At 36.9% G+C, this 17,223-nt stretch overlaps 2 protein-coding genes across 2 annotated transcripts in view; both read left to right on the forward strand.

Moving 5' to 3' along the window:
* Positions 1–17,223, forward strand: part of LOC106643682 (midasin) — a 114,692-nt gene that overhangs the window by 19,384 nt on the left and 78,085 nt on the right. The window lies entirely within an intron of this gene.
* LOC149376009 (uncharacterized) lies at positions 3,902–5,066 on the forward strand. The gene is made up of 2 exons (XM_089594680.1): positions 3,902–4,176; positions 4,396–5,066. Exon 2 carries the CDS (start codon positions 4,481–4,483, stop codon positions 4,946–4,948), a length of 468 nt encoding a protein of 155 aa, XP_089450806.1. The 5' UTR covers positions 3,902–4,176; positions 4,396–4,480; the 3' UTR covers positions 4,949–5,066.

Raw genomic sequence — 17,223 nt, forward strand, 5'->3', positions numbered from 1 at the left:
AAAATGGTGCAATAGTTGTGTGTTAACTTTTTTTTTTCTCGGTGAAACGTAAAATTTTATCATTAATTCAACGAATGGCTGATTTGATGTTGATATGTACTACTGATTTTTGAGATACGTTATAACGGAACATATGTCAGTTTTAATTTTTTTCAAGTCGTACAATGCATGTCTGACATTATTAATATTCTTCATTGGTTTTTCTACATAGAAATATAATACGTAAATTAAAAAGTTTCGTATCTTTTTTTTTTTTTTTTTTTTTTTCAGGTTATGCCGTGATATATTGGGTAATATTCATATCTGACCAAATATTGATACCAACTATCAATTTTTTAGCATTGTCTACCGTACTGCGCAATATTTGAGCAATTAACGCAAGTCTGACTAAATATTGATACGTACTACTGACAGTAAACCCATACGCTTATTGAACCTGTGGATAAGAGAAAAAAAATTCGTTCCCAATATCCCTCATTACTTTTTATTAACATCAATCGTTGTTTTAGAAAAAATTCAAATTAACGTTTTCAATATTGCTAAAAAGTCTAAAAACGTCTCGAATGTATTAATTAAATGCAACCAAAAAAAAGTTTTTTTTTTTATCACAAAAGACTTGTATCATCCAGTCATCTATTCACTAATGGATGTATGAAGTATACGATTTTCATTAAAGTTTCTTTCGAATGAAAAGAAATCCATCTCGTGTTTTTTCAGAGAAAAGCTTTCAGCAGCCCTGGTATATTCACTTTCGCCTCACACGCGTTAGGTAGGAAATTATTTCTTCCAAAGAAGTAATTACTGCTTTTTCTAGATTTCGTACATTGAGTTAATCTCTCGATTTATGTCAATGTTAATTATGACGACTTACAATACCAAATGCTGATTAAAACTGTAGTTTTTAGACTCATCAGTAGTTCAATCATTTGTATTTAGGTTCATCGGTAACAGTTTATTTCTAATAACATTCTGACTTCTTTTGAGTGTAAAAACCGAACAGATTCTGCTGTAATAATACTAAAAATAATAATAATGATGCTAGAAACGTTTGATGATGATGCAAAGAACAGCAATACCGAAAAAAGAGCGTTTGCCCCTAAAATGGTATGTATATCTGCACAGTCAGTATTTTCTATTTACACAAACTTGCCATTGGTCAGTGTACGCGATCGAACACGTGCAGAGATAAAGGGAAGCTACGCTGGCACAGTTGGTGCAAAAATAATGCAACGTGTTTACCCAGGGCGCGCAGTTGCGTGGAGTTAGCTCGGTAAACAAAGAGTTTTAGGTTCACTGTTGTTTTTTTTTCTTTTTTTTTTTTCCACAGCTGTTGTCTATCGACGAGAATGATGGGGAAAGGGAAACTGACCGCTCAAACTGCGTACGCTTGAATTTGTAGCTCTGTTTGCTTCGACTTATTTTGCCCTGAAAGTATTACTAGGAACAAAGGAAAAAACATGTAACTTTTTTCTTTTTTTTTTTTTAAATCATTATTAGTGTGCTTTTATTTGAAGAAAATTAAAATTAAAATACATATGCTAATAAATCTCAATTGAATCATTTTAAAGTTACGATTTACCCCGAAAGATCGCACACATTTAGTGTGCATTAAAAATATATTTGAAAAATGTCATTGAGATGTTGAAAAATATGTCTCATCCTCTCATATCGTACGAGCAATCAATGGTAATAGCCTTTTACGCGATTTCAATGAAAAACGAGTTTTGCTTCTTCCTCATCCACACCTTTTTTTTCTCAGTCCGATAAGACGTTTTCGCGAGCAGCAGCCAAGTAATTGCTCTCGTTACCGATGTACTGTTGCGAAAATTAAATTATTCCCGCTTTGCGCATGAATATGCATGCTACTGCTTCGCCCCGTCCTTTCGCTCCAACCTAATACAAGCACACATTTCAGCAGCCGCGGCATCCCTTCCGTACTGAATTTTCGCGCTCCGGCACTCGCGTTTCGAGTCCTCTATATAGGTGTGCTTGTGAAAATAGGAAGTGTTATCTCTCCGGTGAAAAAAAAAAATCTAATTTAAACTCTGGGTGAGTGGAACTAAGTGATATTTAATTTACCGCTGGTTCGTGAATTTATGGGATAGGTATATGGTGGTTGTTATTATTTCATCTCTCCCCCAAGTACTGTAAATTTCGTGTCTGAAACTTTTTTTTATTCTTTGGTATAGAATTTTGCGATAATTCAGGATTTTTTTCTTCTTCTGTGTACAGCATAAAAAAAAAAAAACTTGTTTATTTCAACGTAAATCACGCGTATAATTTCATACAAAATAAAGGTGACACATGCTAAATCGAAGTTAATGATTGTATACCCAATAAAATTTTACTGAAACTTTTAATGAATAATTCATTCCGAGACAGAGTAAGGATGAGGCATTGAAAGAGGAATCGATGAAAATTGGAATTTCGTTGGAATTTTCTCCGACATTACTTTTGTCTCCGATAGTCGGAAGTGATGCTTTGGTCGCTCGCTAATTTAACCAGACAGCCAAGTGATCGCGATATAAAAATTAGAGTCTCAGTTGGAGTTTCCGATAAACCCCTCGATTAAGAGATAATTGTCCCCGCCCCTCCCTTGCCCCTCCGACTCGATTAACGTGAAAGCGCCAAATCAACTTATCTCCTAAACTTTAAAAGCAAGTTTCTCGTTTCCCCCTCACTTTCTTCCGGTGATCAATATCCGGATAGTCCACTGAAATATAGAGCACTGTTCTCCCGGTTTTATTCAAATTAGGCGATTGATTTTATTCCTTAGGTACACTAAATTTACATTTATCAGGGTTATTTGAGTGAAAAATTTTTACCATCAACGTGGCACTTAAGTATTCAAGCTCAGTGATAATAAAAAAGTTGTATAGAATATTATTTTAATGTTGCAACCAAATCTCAGAATGCAGTAAACGGTACATGTAGTTTAAACAATGTATCTGAAAATTGTGATCGCATCCAACAGGTAAATAATCAGATGAGGCTAAAGGAATTATTGTGTTCTTGTATGTGTATTCAACTTTTTTTCACAACTTAACATCTGTTATATTATTTTATACCTCAGTCGAGGTATAAAGAAAAAATATCTCATGGCAAAAAGTAATAATCTCTACCTCTACGTTAAACACCTTGCGGCGTAATTAATCTCGTCAAATTATAGTCCATGAAAATCCGTCCGTTAGACTGAGCTGGCCAGCGTAACCGCGTCTAAGATATCCTTATTAAAAAAAAGGCCCTGAGAAATAATGGAAAATTTCACAATCTCCTTTTACTTCCTGGTGTTGATTTAATAACCGCGAACAGGCAGTGCACTGCGAGTAATATCATTAACGTTTTAGTATCATAAACATCACCTGAGCGCAATCAAAGTCGTTAACCGCTTAAATATCCTAGGAAGTAAGACTTTCAGTAGTGTGTTGTTGAAATTCTTTATGATAGCCTTCATAAATCCAAATACCACAAATTTTCTTCTCGAAACCGTTTCATATACGTACGAGTAACTTGGCGTCTAAACTTATTAACTCGAATTTTCAAGTTATAAAAGATAGAATTCATTTTATAATTTGTATAAATAAGTTTTTACTTCTATCTCGTTTTGTTTTGCTTATTGTTTTGTTTTAGCCCATGGTATCGCGCAAACCGAACTCACTCTAGCATTTAAAATTATTTTACAACATTTATGTATGCCTGTGTATTTTTACTCTATGTAGTTGTACACTGTATACTTAAACCTGGTGCTTCATTGTGTTGATGTGTTAACCACAGCTGCTTGAATGCTTGTTAATTTTACACGTGAAGCAAACACTCATTAGTATATCATTTACACTATCTCACTTTTCGTAGCTCATCGATATGAAAATAGTCTTTACACATGCATTCGCTTTCTAGCCGTTCAACTATACGAATACGTTACGGTTGTTTTTCTTACTTCACATACCTGAGCAATAGTCGACATTCCGTGTTGGCTCGAGGTTTTTGTGGTGGTATGTGTATCTGTTCTTTCAAATCCAGTGGCACGTGGAAAAATAATAACTGTTGTACTTTGCTGTTCAATTTATACATTAACCAAATAATCAAAGGCACAATTGGTATAACAAAAAAATCAGATACTCAAAGTGTTGGCATACAATAACGAGTACCTATAGTTGAAGACCTAGAGACGGAACGGTAAGTTTTATTCTTCTCTGTACTCATACAATTGTGACGGATCAATTTTAGTTGTAATTCTTTATTGGCTTCACGATAATATGCCTTACTTGCGATGGTCAATGGAAATATTTAAACATAGTTTCCTCAATAAAATGCTAGTGCCTACAATTTTCGAAGAAAGCTATGACGTACCTCCGAAACAAAATAGCTAAAATCGTCTAATGTTTTTGTCAACAGCAAAAGGGCTATCCAAAAAAGACATCCTCGCACCTAAATCCCAGAGAAACGATTGTCACCACCTCAAGAAACCAACGTCGGTAACATGAACGGCAACGATAGCGGTGAATCCACCGCCATGGAGCTAGATGACATATCATCGACGGACTCGAGCGAAAATGACAGTTTAGGCTCGTGCCACGAGGTTTTCGGCGATCCCAGCCTCTACAAGGTCCACGTACGCACCCACACAGACGACGAGTGTTTCCGCTGCACCGCGTGTTCCCGGACCTTCGTCCACAGCGCCGATCTCGCGAGGCACAAACGCGTCGTGCACGCCTTCTACTGTTCCATCTGTTCGACGACCTTCAGCCGCCAGGGTATCCTCGTGGAGCACATAATCACCGATCACTGCCACCGCTGCCTCAAGTGCTCACTGCCGCATTTTCGGGTTAGCGATCTTATCGCGCACGAGCGTTACCAGCACTCGTTTTCCTGTGATTTGTGCCAAGAAGCTTTCAACGATACTCGCGCTCTCTTGAGCCACGAAAACAGGGTACACAATATTGATTGATCACCGTTCCAGTGCTGTAGCGTTATCAAAGTGGTCCTACGGATTCATGTGGCCTTCTTTTAGAACCGCGTGAATGCGGTGATTGAGTAAATAACGTCCATGCAGTGATATGAAAGAAAAGTAGTTTTTTTTTTTTTTTTTTTTTTTGTAACTTGAACGGTTACGTCACCCAGAAAATGTAGTTCCCCCTTTTTTAAGCAATAAACACTTTTCTTTCTCAGAACATGGTTATCAAACATGAACAATTCGTTGTCTTATCGATCCTTCCAAAATAAAGCAGCATGAATTCAAAGAATCACCTCAAGTGTTTTCTTTACTGAAGATTTCATAATCATTTTAATAAATGTGTTTCAAGTTTTAACTAAAAATTGGTCATTTATACATCATATCTCGACTAATCGCGTACACTTTGACGCCTCGTACAGATAAAATGAACTTTCCCTCGCACCGAACAAAGCCGATGATAATTACGTGACGCTCCTATTGTTCTCGAATGCTCGTACCTCGACTCCTCGTTATATCAACATGTAGAAAAAACACAGTGTCACTAGAGTATCGCTTATCTCCCATTTTTGTTCCGCAGGAAGTTCAGATGAGTTAGGACGAGCAAAGTTTTTGACTCCTTCTTTCGAGGTGTTTCTCCAAGGTGTGACGAGATTGTTAATGAGCCCGAGCTTTAACTTTTCACTGCGTACAGTTTTCGAGTCAAGAGCTGTTTGTACGCGCCACGGCGATGTTATCTCTCAATTTTCAAGCTCAAAGTTTTTAATCGAAAGACGCGAGCGCGAAGAGGAAAAGTTTCTCGATACCCTCGCTCCTTCTTGACCTCTTATGCTGATGGTTTCGTCATTTAGTTAACGCCGTTTGAGCTTACATCACTGGATACAAACTCCTTTGGAGTGTTGTTTTTTTCAAAGTTTTCGCTCCTGCGAGACTTTTTCTATTTTTCCTTTGAGATGCTTTTTGTCCCTTGAGATGATTAAGAGTAGTAAAAATTAATGAACAGCTTTTTTGCGTATTCGTTTCTCTAAGCGTTGCTTGAATTTACATCTGATCAAGCTGGGAGCATCTCATGTTTTGCTGGGGTTTTATACAAGAAAAAGTTTTAATGAGATACGAAGTATGAAAATTTACATCCAATATATAGTCGATTTCGATTTGTAATAGAAAATCAACACTCACAATTATTTACATGCGATTTTTTACTATTAAATGATTTAAAATTTGACGCTTTTATGACAATCTGTATTAACTTCGTTTTATCTCTCTTCATTAAAAAATAATCAAGTCAATTTCGTACGACTTGAAAATATTTTGGTTTTCATCGCGTGCTAAAGTGCTCGGATATTTATTTAAAATCTTGCTTGCCCAAATAAATCCAAGAATCATTAAATGGTTCAAAATTATTTTTTTAAAAGCTCCAATCAATTAATTAACCATCCAGGTTTTTTGCATTTCCCAAGATTCGCAAGATCTCTGTACTCTACTTTACAAACTGCTCTTCACCTAACGTTAATTGCTACCTTCTAGGGCAAATTAATGCCTCGCGTCTTTTCAAATAAGTTTTTCTTTGCAAAAGCGCTTCTCTTTGGAATAGGAATAAAAAGAGGATATGAAAGAAGTTCCGAAGCATAACGAGGATAAAATATAGCGAAGCAAAAGGCTTGTGCGCGAGTCACGAGTAAGAGGTGCATTTCTGAAGAAGTGCGCGTTTACTCCAAGCCACTCGTGTTTCTTGTGTTGACTTTTTTTTTCTTTCATCATATCCTCCCTTTCTCTTGGTTTTAGCTCAAGAGTCAATCGATTTTTCTAGAAAATTCACAATCTAACTTCGATTCTAATTTTGGCCCCATCCTGCCGGCAAAAAATCATCGAGTGCATTTATGCATAGGATTTTTTTCGTTGAAAAAAATGAAACGTCGTTGGCAAGTGAACAAACCTCGGCTGTTTACGCTTCAAGAGGCTGACGAGTGCAGATTAGCGATTCCGAAAGATTGGCGCAATTAAGGTGTCCCGAGGGAAATTCTCAACTCTCCGTACCACTGGGGACCACGAGCTGTGCCCTTCCCTTCGTTTTAAAAAATTTTTCTATTTTTCAAAATGCTCTTTTTTCATTGCTCTCTTGAGTTTGCTTCAAAAGATTTTTTTTTGAAAACTAACGTGCGTACATAAGTTGGTTGAAAATAAAAACGCTAATAAGTCTGTTGGGAGGCTTGTTTTTAGCTACATCTCTAATTAGAATTTTTGCTACAACTTTCTTGATTACAAAAATATAATGCCTTATACAGTATCCTGGAAAAAAATCCACTAGAATATAGAATTATTTTTCTTCATTGCACCTTGTAAAAACGAAAAAAAGGTAACAAGTACTTTAAAAAATCGAGAGATATAAGTTTCAATTTTTTATAAGAACCTTACAGTGATCATTACCATATGACCTTTGCGAGTCTTGCCACACCCTATTCCTTTTCCTAAAAAAATGAGATTTTCAGGAAAAAAAAATTACAAATTCGACGAGCTTTACCTTGTCGTACATCCTGTATATTCTCCTTTCGACAAATCGTCAAATGGTTTTCCGATATTCGGCGCTGTGGGACTAGAAAGTCACTGCAGTACTACGCTATATGTACATGTGCTTGTTAAATCTGTATATGTACCCACTCACTGCATAGTAATGTACTTTAGTAAGGGTAACCTTTTACAGACTTTAAAAACCAATACGAAATTTTAAAAACATATTGTATACAACTTTAAGTTATTATTAAGATGATGGTATCGTACGATCGAGTCGCTTTTAACTCGCTATCAGAACCATGCATCTTGGTGCTATTTTGAAGTATAGTAAACGAGAAGTGTACTGTTTGTTTTTTAGCCTGATTTTTTTTTTTTTTTTTGTACAGCGAAATAATTTTATTAATATCAACTTGTAAGTTTCATTGAGGCATAATCCTTTGTTGGATAAAATTTTTGTACGAAGCATTACATGTTTGTACTAAAATAATAAACCTTTTTCAATATCTAATAAAAGAAAATATTTACCTAAAGTGTTGCAATTTATTTTTGCTAGTTTCGTTTTTCAAGTAAAAAGATGAACTAGTGCTCCTTTAAAAGAGCTCCTTGAGATGTTCTTTGACAGGATAAAGGAGAAAAGTAAAAGGAAAGGATATTAAAGAGAGAGAAAAAAAAAGTAAAATTACACTTGAGACGAGCATGGAGATCCTCTTTCTACTGCAATTTCGCTCCATTTAGCTTTGATATTGCCTGTTCACACGTAGATTATAATAAAAGAGAAAAAAAGATGGATATAGCTGATTACCAGAATATTCTTTTTCTTCTTGTTTTCTTACATACTTTTTTTTTTTTTTTTTTTTTATACAAAAATTTCTATGCGGTACATCAACAATAAAAATCGTGTTAACTCTTTATTTATATCAATGAATTAAATATTTTTATTACTCGTAAATTTTCAAACCTTAAAAAAAAGGAAACGTCACAAAATCTTTGTTTAATAAAAGTGAACAAGACCTTTATCGTCGACCAGACGCAAATTAAATAACAAGGTAACAGAAAATTTTATGGACTGCAAAAGCTTTTTAATCGTCGATGCCACGAGCGCTCGGCAATCGATTTTCAAGCCGAACGACCATAAAAATGAAAAGTCGCCAGTACGGAAAACAGTAAAATAGTGAGTGGTTCAAGCGAGCGATCGGTACAACGTTTCAACAACTTTAAAAATCAACGAAACATTAAAAGCTTTTTATTTTGTAAAATTGTGGCATTCGTATAGCCTTTTACAGCTGATTTCTCCCGCGTATCCATCGATCATTGTTGATCCACACTTTCCTAGCTCGGTTTTACCGACGTACACACCCCAAAAAAAAAAAAAAAAAAAAAAAAAGTAACCGCGCTATCAGCGGAACCGAATTCATCTCAATTTACTCGGCGATGCGAAATCCATCGGAATTCACTCTTTGGGGCCAAGTGCTTTTTTTTCACCCAGAGTCCAACACTTTCGAGCGAGCCAAGAAGCTCTTCCGCATACACTGGAAAAAGGATGCAATAAGAGTCAAGAGTAGAGCAGAACAAACACATTTGCGGTCTAGCGTGCGTGCGTCTCGCTGTAAAGGTGCATGGAATATTTTCCCCGACCACTATGTACGGGTGCCATCATCCCGAAAGCCTTTTTTCCACTTGAGGAGTACAGGGAAAAAAAGAGAGCATTCGACGCGTGTGCAGGCCGTATTTTGTATTCCCGATGTCATTGCGAGTCCACGAGCGCTCGGCTGTGTACGCTCTTCTTCGAGGAAAAAAGCCCAAAGCTCTTCTTCTCTCCTTTGGCGAGATTCTTTCTTTTTTTTTCGTTGGCCCTTTTTACCACTCCAACACCTCGTTCCGCCTTTTTTCTTTACCCCACTTTTCGCTAACTACGGCACAGAGACGTATCGTCTCTGATTTTCTTATTTCACAGCCTTTAGGATTGATTGTATTTTGCTTCAATTTTATTTCACGAGTAAATAGTAAGTTAAATAGTACGATTCAAGTGAGTACCGCAGGGGTGTTTGAATTTTTCGTCCATACTATGTTGGATAGATTAGGGATGAAATTAAAAAAAAATACATATATTTAAGAACAGTGAAATGGTCTATCCAATAAATTCGAAGAAGTTCTGTTTAACCTTATGACGATTTTAACGGAGGTATCAAAAAATTGCACTTCTATCATGTCATACAGAAATGTAAAAACAAAAGGGTTTTATCTGTGTTTCGGTAAGTTATTTTTTTTTTTTTAGGCAATGGTGAAGTGTACCCATACAATCAGTTAAATAAACTTTTCAAAACTCTTTCAGACTACTAAAACCATGTATTTATTGCTAAGCATTACAGAATGATAATTGTTGTGATGCAACTTTTGAATTACAATCATAAACTTTTATCTATTTATAACAACATCACATTAAAATATTTTAAATTTGTTACACTGTATGGAACGTTATAGCCTGCACGTAAAACACTTTTTATATTAAGTTTATTGTCAAATTAGTAGTTGATAAATGTTATCAGCTCTACAATGTTTCGTGTGGATAACGACAAAGTGACTATCAAAAATAGAATCCTCGGAATTTCTTCACAAGGTGATAACTAAATACTTGTGAATATCGTCTTGATGCCTCGTTAGATCGGAGGGTAAAATTTCATGGTACGTTCAATCGGAATGAGTAGTGGTAGGCGGTTTGTTTAGAACAAAATTGTTGTTCTGAATCAAAGGTCTCGAGGACCTTGACAAATGGTCATTGTCCATGTGCACGGAAAAATCTTTCATGGAGTAAAATGATTCTTCACAGGCGACGCACTCGAAGGTATGCCGGGCATGAACATGCGAATTCAGATCGTTTATACGGAGATAAGCTTCCGAGCAAAAATTGCAGCGGAAAGGCTTCTTGTTGCCAGTGCTGTGAGTACGTTTGTGCTTCGTGAGATCACGAAAAGTCTCGAAATGTTTTTCGCACCTATCGCAAGTGTGACTGTACAACTCGTTGTGTATCACTTTTTTGTTCATTGTGTTGTAGAAGCTTTGGGTTTGGTAGTGGCTTCGTTGTTATGCTTGACCTTGTGGTTTGACGAATTTTCGCTTAAAAAAAAAAAAAAAAACATGAGTTAAGTGAATTATTTTTTGGATGCTTTTTAAACGTCTTTAGGTATTTTATTTTTGAACTGTACATGAGAACATGAAAGGAAACTTACCCTCTCGTTCTCAAATTTAAGATGGTTGGATTATACGATCATTCAGTCGTCTGATTTTCTCGACGTTGATTGCGTTTATTGAAAAATCCAAAAGATACCAAAAATCATCTAAGACATTCACGTGTTTCGAATCACTTGAAGTAAAAAAAAAACAAAATTATATACTGTTTACAAAAACGTTTATGAACAAGAAAACAAAACTACAGTATACAAGTTATACGTTCCAAACGGATGGACTCTTGCACTACAAGTCCACGTATGCTATTTCAATCCAATGTGTGGATAGAATTTACGTGTCCGTAGCTTTTACTAAGGAGATAACGATAATCGTCAAATAATGAACACGCGCGTTAACGCTGGTTGCCGAAGACTTCTTTTTGAAAATAACCTCCTAACAAAACAACATATTTGTATAAAACAACTTATAAATATTATAACGAGTAATAGCTATTGTTGAAGAAACAGAACGACAAATAAACATCGTGTATTTGGACATCGCGTGGACGCAAGAAAAATTAACCATCACATGGTATATTATCTACAATTTTTCTAGAAATGAATTTTGCTTGGAAAATTTTACAATATAAAAATACTTAAAACTGGGACCCTTTTTTAGAATCCATTTGATTAACAAACTAGTTAAACTTGCGAAATGTTGGTAATAATGAGATGTAATACCATTCTTGTTTTTTTTTAACTTTTCAATAGTTATAAGAAACTGATGTTCAAATTTCTCCATCGTGTCAAATTTTATTACGTTTATTTGTAGAGAAACTCACTATGTAGTAATTGACCACTAGAGTAAAAGCATTTCTGCTGATAGACATATTTTTCTCGTTAAAAAAAAAAGAAAGAAAATGTAACGTGATGTAGCAGTTTTGGTTTCAGATCAAGTTTCAACTACTCAAAATACACGGGAAACGTGTGTTTACTTCAGAGTAGGCTCCTCGGCTTATTTTATTTTTTTTCCCCTGTATTATTCAACTTGGGATTTTTGTAAGCTGACCTCTGCCATTCGTGCAATACACATAGACACAAAGAAAAATACCCTCTTTTCCATTAACGTGTCCCACAGGTCTTGGGCAGCTCATTTCGCCCCGTCTCATTTAAATTTCGAGCGAAGCGGCCAACGCTCAGCAACGCTCAAGGAGACATCCTCCCTCAAAAAGCCGACGATCCTTTTCCTCGCCCGTATTTGCATGTTTTCAGACCACGGCCACGCGTTTAATTTATCACCGACCATTAGAGCCCAAAACGTTATGTTTGCCTTTGTTCTCCCGGGATTATCACGCCCGAGATGATGGCCCTCTCTCTGTATTAGAGGGGCTAGCCTTTTTACCGCGGCTGTAAAACGACTTATCAGCGGCTATTATGCATACGACCACGCCGACGAGTTTTCGAGTGAACGAGAATTTCGTGTGATTTTTTTTCTCTGGCCGCTGTCATTTGAAACGTGCGTGCAATTTACTTGGGAAAGCATCGGGCTTTCTTTTTCTTTTCACCTTTTCCAGATAACTACAAATAATCCTAAGAAAATAAGAAAAGGCTGTTTCGATTTGTTTTTTTTTTTTTTTTTTTTTCTTTTACCAGCATGTAAAGATATTCCCAATAGATTTTGTCCCCTATTCCCAAGAGTAAAAGTCAAGATTCGGTTGAAAATCTCATTTTGAATCCCATAGAGCACCTATTGTTTTGTCGACACATCCCCAAAAGAAATATCAATTCGATTCGCAGTTAAATTAAACAACGTATCCACTCTGTGTATCCACAATACATATACACAGTATCTGTGTATGGAGACGAGCACCTGCACGTTATCTCCTGCGCGTAAACACTCGTGCTCTTTCTTCCGACTCTCTGTGCCCGTGCATGTACGTCATCTCCAATTGTTCTCAAAGGTCTCGTCCACTGCAGCTATTGGGAGCCGAGGGAAGCTACCCTGCACTTGTAATTCCGAGTACGACTCCCCTCTCGAGCTTCAAAAACAAAGAGGCGAACCTTCTCCCCCTCCGCTCTTTCTGAGCAGTGTAAAAAAGGTAAACGTACCGTGAAAGAGCTCCACAGCTCGTGGGTCGTGCATAAATATGTTTTTTCCCCAGTTGAAGTATCCAGCAGGAAGTGATCAGTTGGTCAGCACGTATGTGCGGCGATTTAATTCTCGTCGGGTGCAATAAACTTTGAAATGGCTTTCGAGGAGTTTTTATCGGGTGGCTGGTTCGCGCCAAGTCCAAAGGGTGGAAATTTTCTGGTTTTGTCGGTGAAAAAAGTTTTCGTCGCTCGATTCTGCCTCTACTTTTTCCTTTCTTTTCCGATGTATCGATTGGCTTTTTTTTTTTTTTTTTTTTTTTTTTTGTTATCCAGGCCAAGCGAGGGCTTCTCTTTGGTTAGCCGAGGAGAACTTGTTTTCGGAGAAAGTCGCGAGTTGCTCGCTGGTTGAGTAAGAAAATTAACAGGATTTCGAAAAAAAGGCTGTACAGTTTACTTCTTGTCACCATTATTGTGTATACTTTAACGAGGTCTCACTCTGCAAAGTGTGGCTCTTTTGCTGAGGAAAATTCACACCTAAACATGGTATATTTTTGTACAAAAAAAAAATACACTTGCTGTCACCCAGTCGATGCGAAAGTGAACCTCGTAATAAGTATTGAAAGGACCACCGTTCCAACCTACATCACATTGAACAAACCTCGTTCCAAAAACACTATCGTAGCTGCTCCGCCGCGGGAATCGCAACCAACCATAAAAGGAAAGCCACGCTTGACTGCTTAGCATAAACAACGCAACAACACATAGAAGAGTCGTAACGAGTCGGCGGGCTTTTTATCCCCTTGCTAATTACCAGGACGTCGTTTCGGCCGCGCGAAAAAAGTGCCTGCAATTAAGCACCCCGGCCCCGTTAAAACCCCCAGGCCAACAATGCCCAGCCCTTTTCCCGAGATATATATACATCACTTGTTATGTTTTATCAGACGGCGGACGAAAAGAGACAAAGGAAGAAAATAATAATAATAATAGGCCCAGACGTGGTATACACGCTGGACTTGGCCCGGTTTCTTCCTCGCCGCTGCTTCTTACTCGCCGAGGCCTCTCTTGGGCTCTAACGATTCCTTGACTCTCGTTTCTCGGTGGGATCGGGTCCGCGAGCTTGCAATTAAGGAAGGGATATAAAAAGCCACAGTTAAAGGTTGCTACGAGAAGAGCCCTGCTGGTCAAGTAGGAACGGAGATAAGGGTTTGTGCCTTTTTTTTGGTATATACTTTTCTCCTCTGAGCTTTTATCGCCTGGTATCTTTGGCTTGTCCTAAAGTGCGCCTTTCTGTGTTTGTAAGCTTTTTTTTGAGCCTTACAAAAATTTTCGCTGTCTGACATTTTAAGTATATCCTCGCTTTAGAGGGGAACTCGATATCTTTTCCATTTGTTCGTAAATGACATTCAGATGATATTTTTCTGTGAAGATGTGACAAAAAATAAAATGAATCGAATCGATGAAAAAGTTTTTTTTTTTTTTTTTTTTTAATTTACAGAGGCATTGTAATTTTGTTTACTTGAAACATTTTGTAACGAGTAAATCAATGGTGATGTTGGATGACATCAAGCATATCAATTTTTTTTAAATAAAAAAGTGTAAAAACTCAAAATACCTATCGGTCAAAAATTGTTTTTATCCTTCCTCGACAATTGCATCAATGCCCGCTATAAGTAACAGTTTACCAATAGATAGCACACGTATATATACTAACGACCAACATCGCGCGCTAACAACGCAGGCGTAACCCAATATCAGTGCAATCGCACCGTAAGGTCGAAAGTATCTCAATGTACCCTCCAATAAATCTATTTGCCGGCCCTGCCCTCGTAAAACATGACACCTGTGCTTTGTCTCTACCAAATTACAGTGTACTTTGTTTTATTTATTTATTTTTGTTTTTATTTTTTTTCTTTCAATTCTAATTTATCGATGAAAATAAATCTCTCGATTGATCCTATTTTCCAACTATACATATAAGCTCAAATGAACTTTTAAATTTCGTACAAAGCACCAACAGATTTTATGCTCCCAAAGCTCCTGTTACGTAGTAATATAGAAAGTAATCGATTCTTTATACGTGTGCTACAATCTCTCATATAGATTGTTTCGATTGATTGATCCTTGCATGGCATTCACGAAGTTTATTGATACACAGTTCAGGGAACTCCCCTTCCGTTTGCCCCACTCAAATTATCATTTGCAACATTGGAGGCATTTCATGTTGTTTATCGAATCATTTGCCCTTCGATTCTCCATAATTGCATTACTGCAGCTTTACATTTTGCGTTCATATACCGTAGGAGTGCGATCGATTCGTGACGATTTGTTGATTGTGTGCAGCGTTAACAAACACCGCAATTGATTTGTTTGGCGCGTTTTGTCCGGAATTTGTGTATTTATGTTTCTATTGCCAAAAAACATGACAATTATCATTTGAGTATTTTATTTTTAATATTAAAAGCGTACCATTGTTACTAGAGTGTCGACAGTGGTTACATAAATTAGATGGCTAAATAATTACAAAGACGATGAAAAGATAGCGTTTTTCATAAATTAGTCTCATCGTGGGCTGTAAAGTCTTTAAATCAGTTTTAATGTCATTACTTGGCTCTTATATTTGTAAATTTGTAGGTCATGATATCTAAAATAGAGACGTATTGTTCTTTTTTATTACACATTATAAACATTTCAGCTAGTTATGCAAAGTTAAAAAAAAAAAATACAGGAAAAAGCGCTTGCTGCAATTTTATTATTCGACCAGATGGAAAAAAAAAATTTATTTTAGCACAACTCCGAAGCTTTTTCACTTTATAGATACTCGGAGGATTTACGAGGATGAAGGGAAAAAGCAATTGTATAAATTTCAAGCTTCAAATAACTGAAAATAAGTACTTTATTGCTTGGAGCTTGGATGTTCTGTAAATACATGAAGAATATTGCTTAAACTAAAAATATTTTTCTAGTATTGTGAAATACCGTACAATAATTGTTAAGCTCATGTCGTGGAAGTCATGAAATTAAATTAACACCGTACAAGTTAGCTCACCAAATTTTATAGCATTACTAGCATGGCAGTAATAGACGAAACAATCGTGAAAATTTGATTACAATCGTCTTTAAAGTGTCCAAAACATTTTTTTGCCTCAACAATGTTCAAAAGGGGCATCATTTTGTAACCTCCCAATAAATCTTGTTCCAACATCCTGTCCAGGGACGTAACGAAAATTAAATAAGACTTTGGACCCTCGACTGGTACCTTGTCTTCCAACGATTTTATCGCAGCATTGAACCACAAATCGTGCAGAATACAAATCTTTAAATTCCCAACGGACCATTTCCACCTCATCAATCTCACGTGTCACCAAACATTATTTGATAAAATCGATTTTCCGTGTAAACTTTGACAAAGACTATTAAATTTGTCAAATCTCCCCCTCGTACTTGCTCAAATCAAATCATCGCTCCCACACTCATGAGGTAAAGCTCGGCCGCAAACTCGCACCAATCTCCCGTCGAGCACGCAACCCGAGGACTCAAAAACATCGGCGAAAGCCACGAGACGAGCATTCCATGCTTACCCCACTCATCCCTCGAATTTTGCGAGCTTACGAGCCAAACACGCAGGAACGAAAAATCTCTCTCTCTCTCTCTCGAATCGTCGCCTTACGTAGGATCGATTTTTCCCGCGCAGTGTGTAACCCCGAGCTTTGGGGCTCCAAGAGCACTTTTGTCACCTCTGCTTATATACCTCCTTCATTCGTCGTCGCCAGTCGATTTCACACCTACACGGCCGAGGAAAAGAGAGCACTCTTTCTTGCTGTTCGAGCTTTCATCGATATTACCCGAGAGCCCGCTCTCGAGAACAGGAAGGAGACGCTCGTCTGCGCTTTCTGGCCCAGCCAAAGTAGGCGTATACGTCCCCTCCTCTCTCTCTCTCTCTTTATTCAACGGCAGCCTTTTTCCCTTCGCGGGATATTTCGCTGAGTCCTTAGGATGACTCCCCCTTTCCTTCCCAAGAAGATGCTACATGCGGTTTCTTAGTGTTGGAGTGCCTTTTGATTTAGTGACTGTGACTTTGATTCGTATTTTAAAAACTTCGAAGTGTAATTGAAGGCTAAATAACAGACAAGGTATTTGAGAAACAACAGGATTACATGGAAAATTAGGAAAAGCAGCTGGAATGATCTCGTATGATACAACAAGAACATTATTGTTACTGCGCTTAATTCTTTTAAATTAATACTTTTAATTAATCAACATAACATGATAATTATTTTTACATCAAATACATTATAACAATTGTACGATATGAAAATTTTTCAACTAATTAGTCCTTTGTTTTCTGTTTCAGGTGAGTCTTTTTTAAACATTTGGTTGTTATTCTTCGACTTTACCACGTAAGTTTTGGAATCATTAGTTATTTTTGATGAATTTATTGTCTAAGAATATAAGGAACTTCGATGCCGAGGAATCGGTAAAATCGAAACAATGACCATTCGTGTGCTA

This window comes from Copidosoma floridanum, unplaced genomic scaffold, assembly GCF_036245765.1.
Source record: "Copidosoma floridanum isolate Cflo_tuat_1 unplaced genomic scaffold, Cflo_Japanese_pri ptg000001l, whole genome shotgun sequence".
In the NCBI taxonomy this organism is placed as follows: domain Eukaryota; kingdom Metazoa; phylum Arthropoda; class Insecta; order Hymenoptera; family Encyrtidae; genus Copidosoma; species Copidosoma floridanum.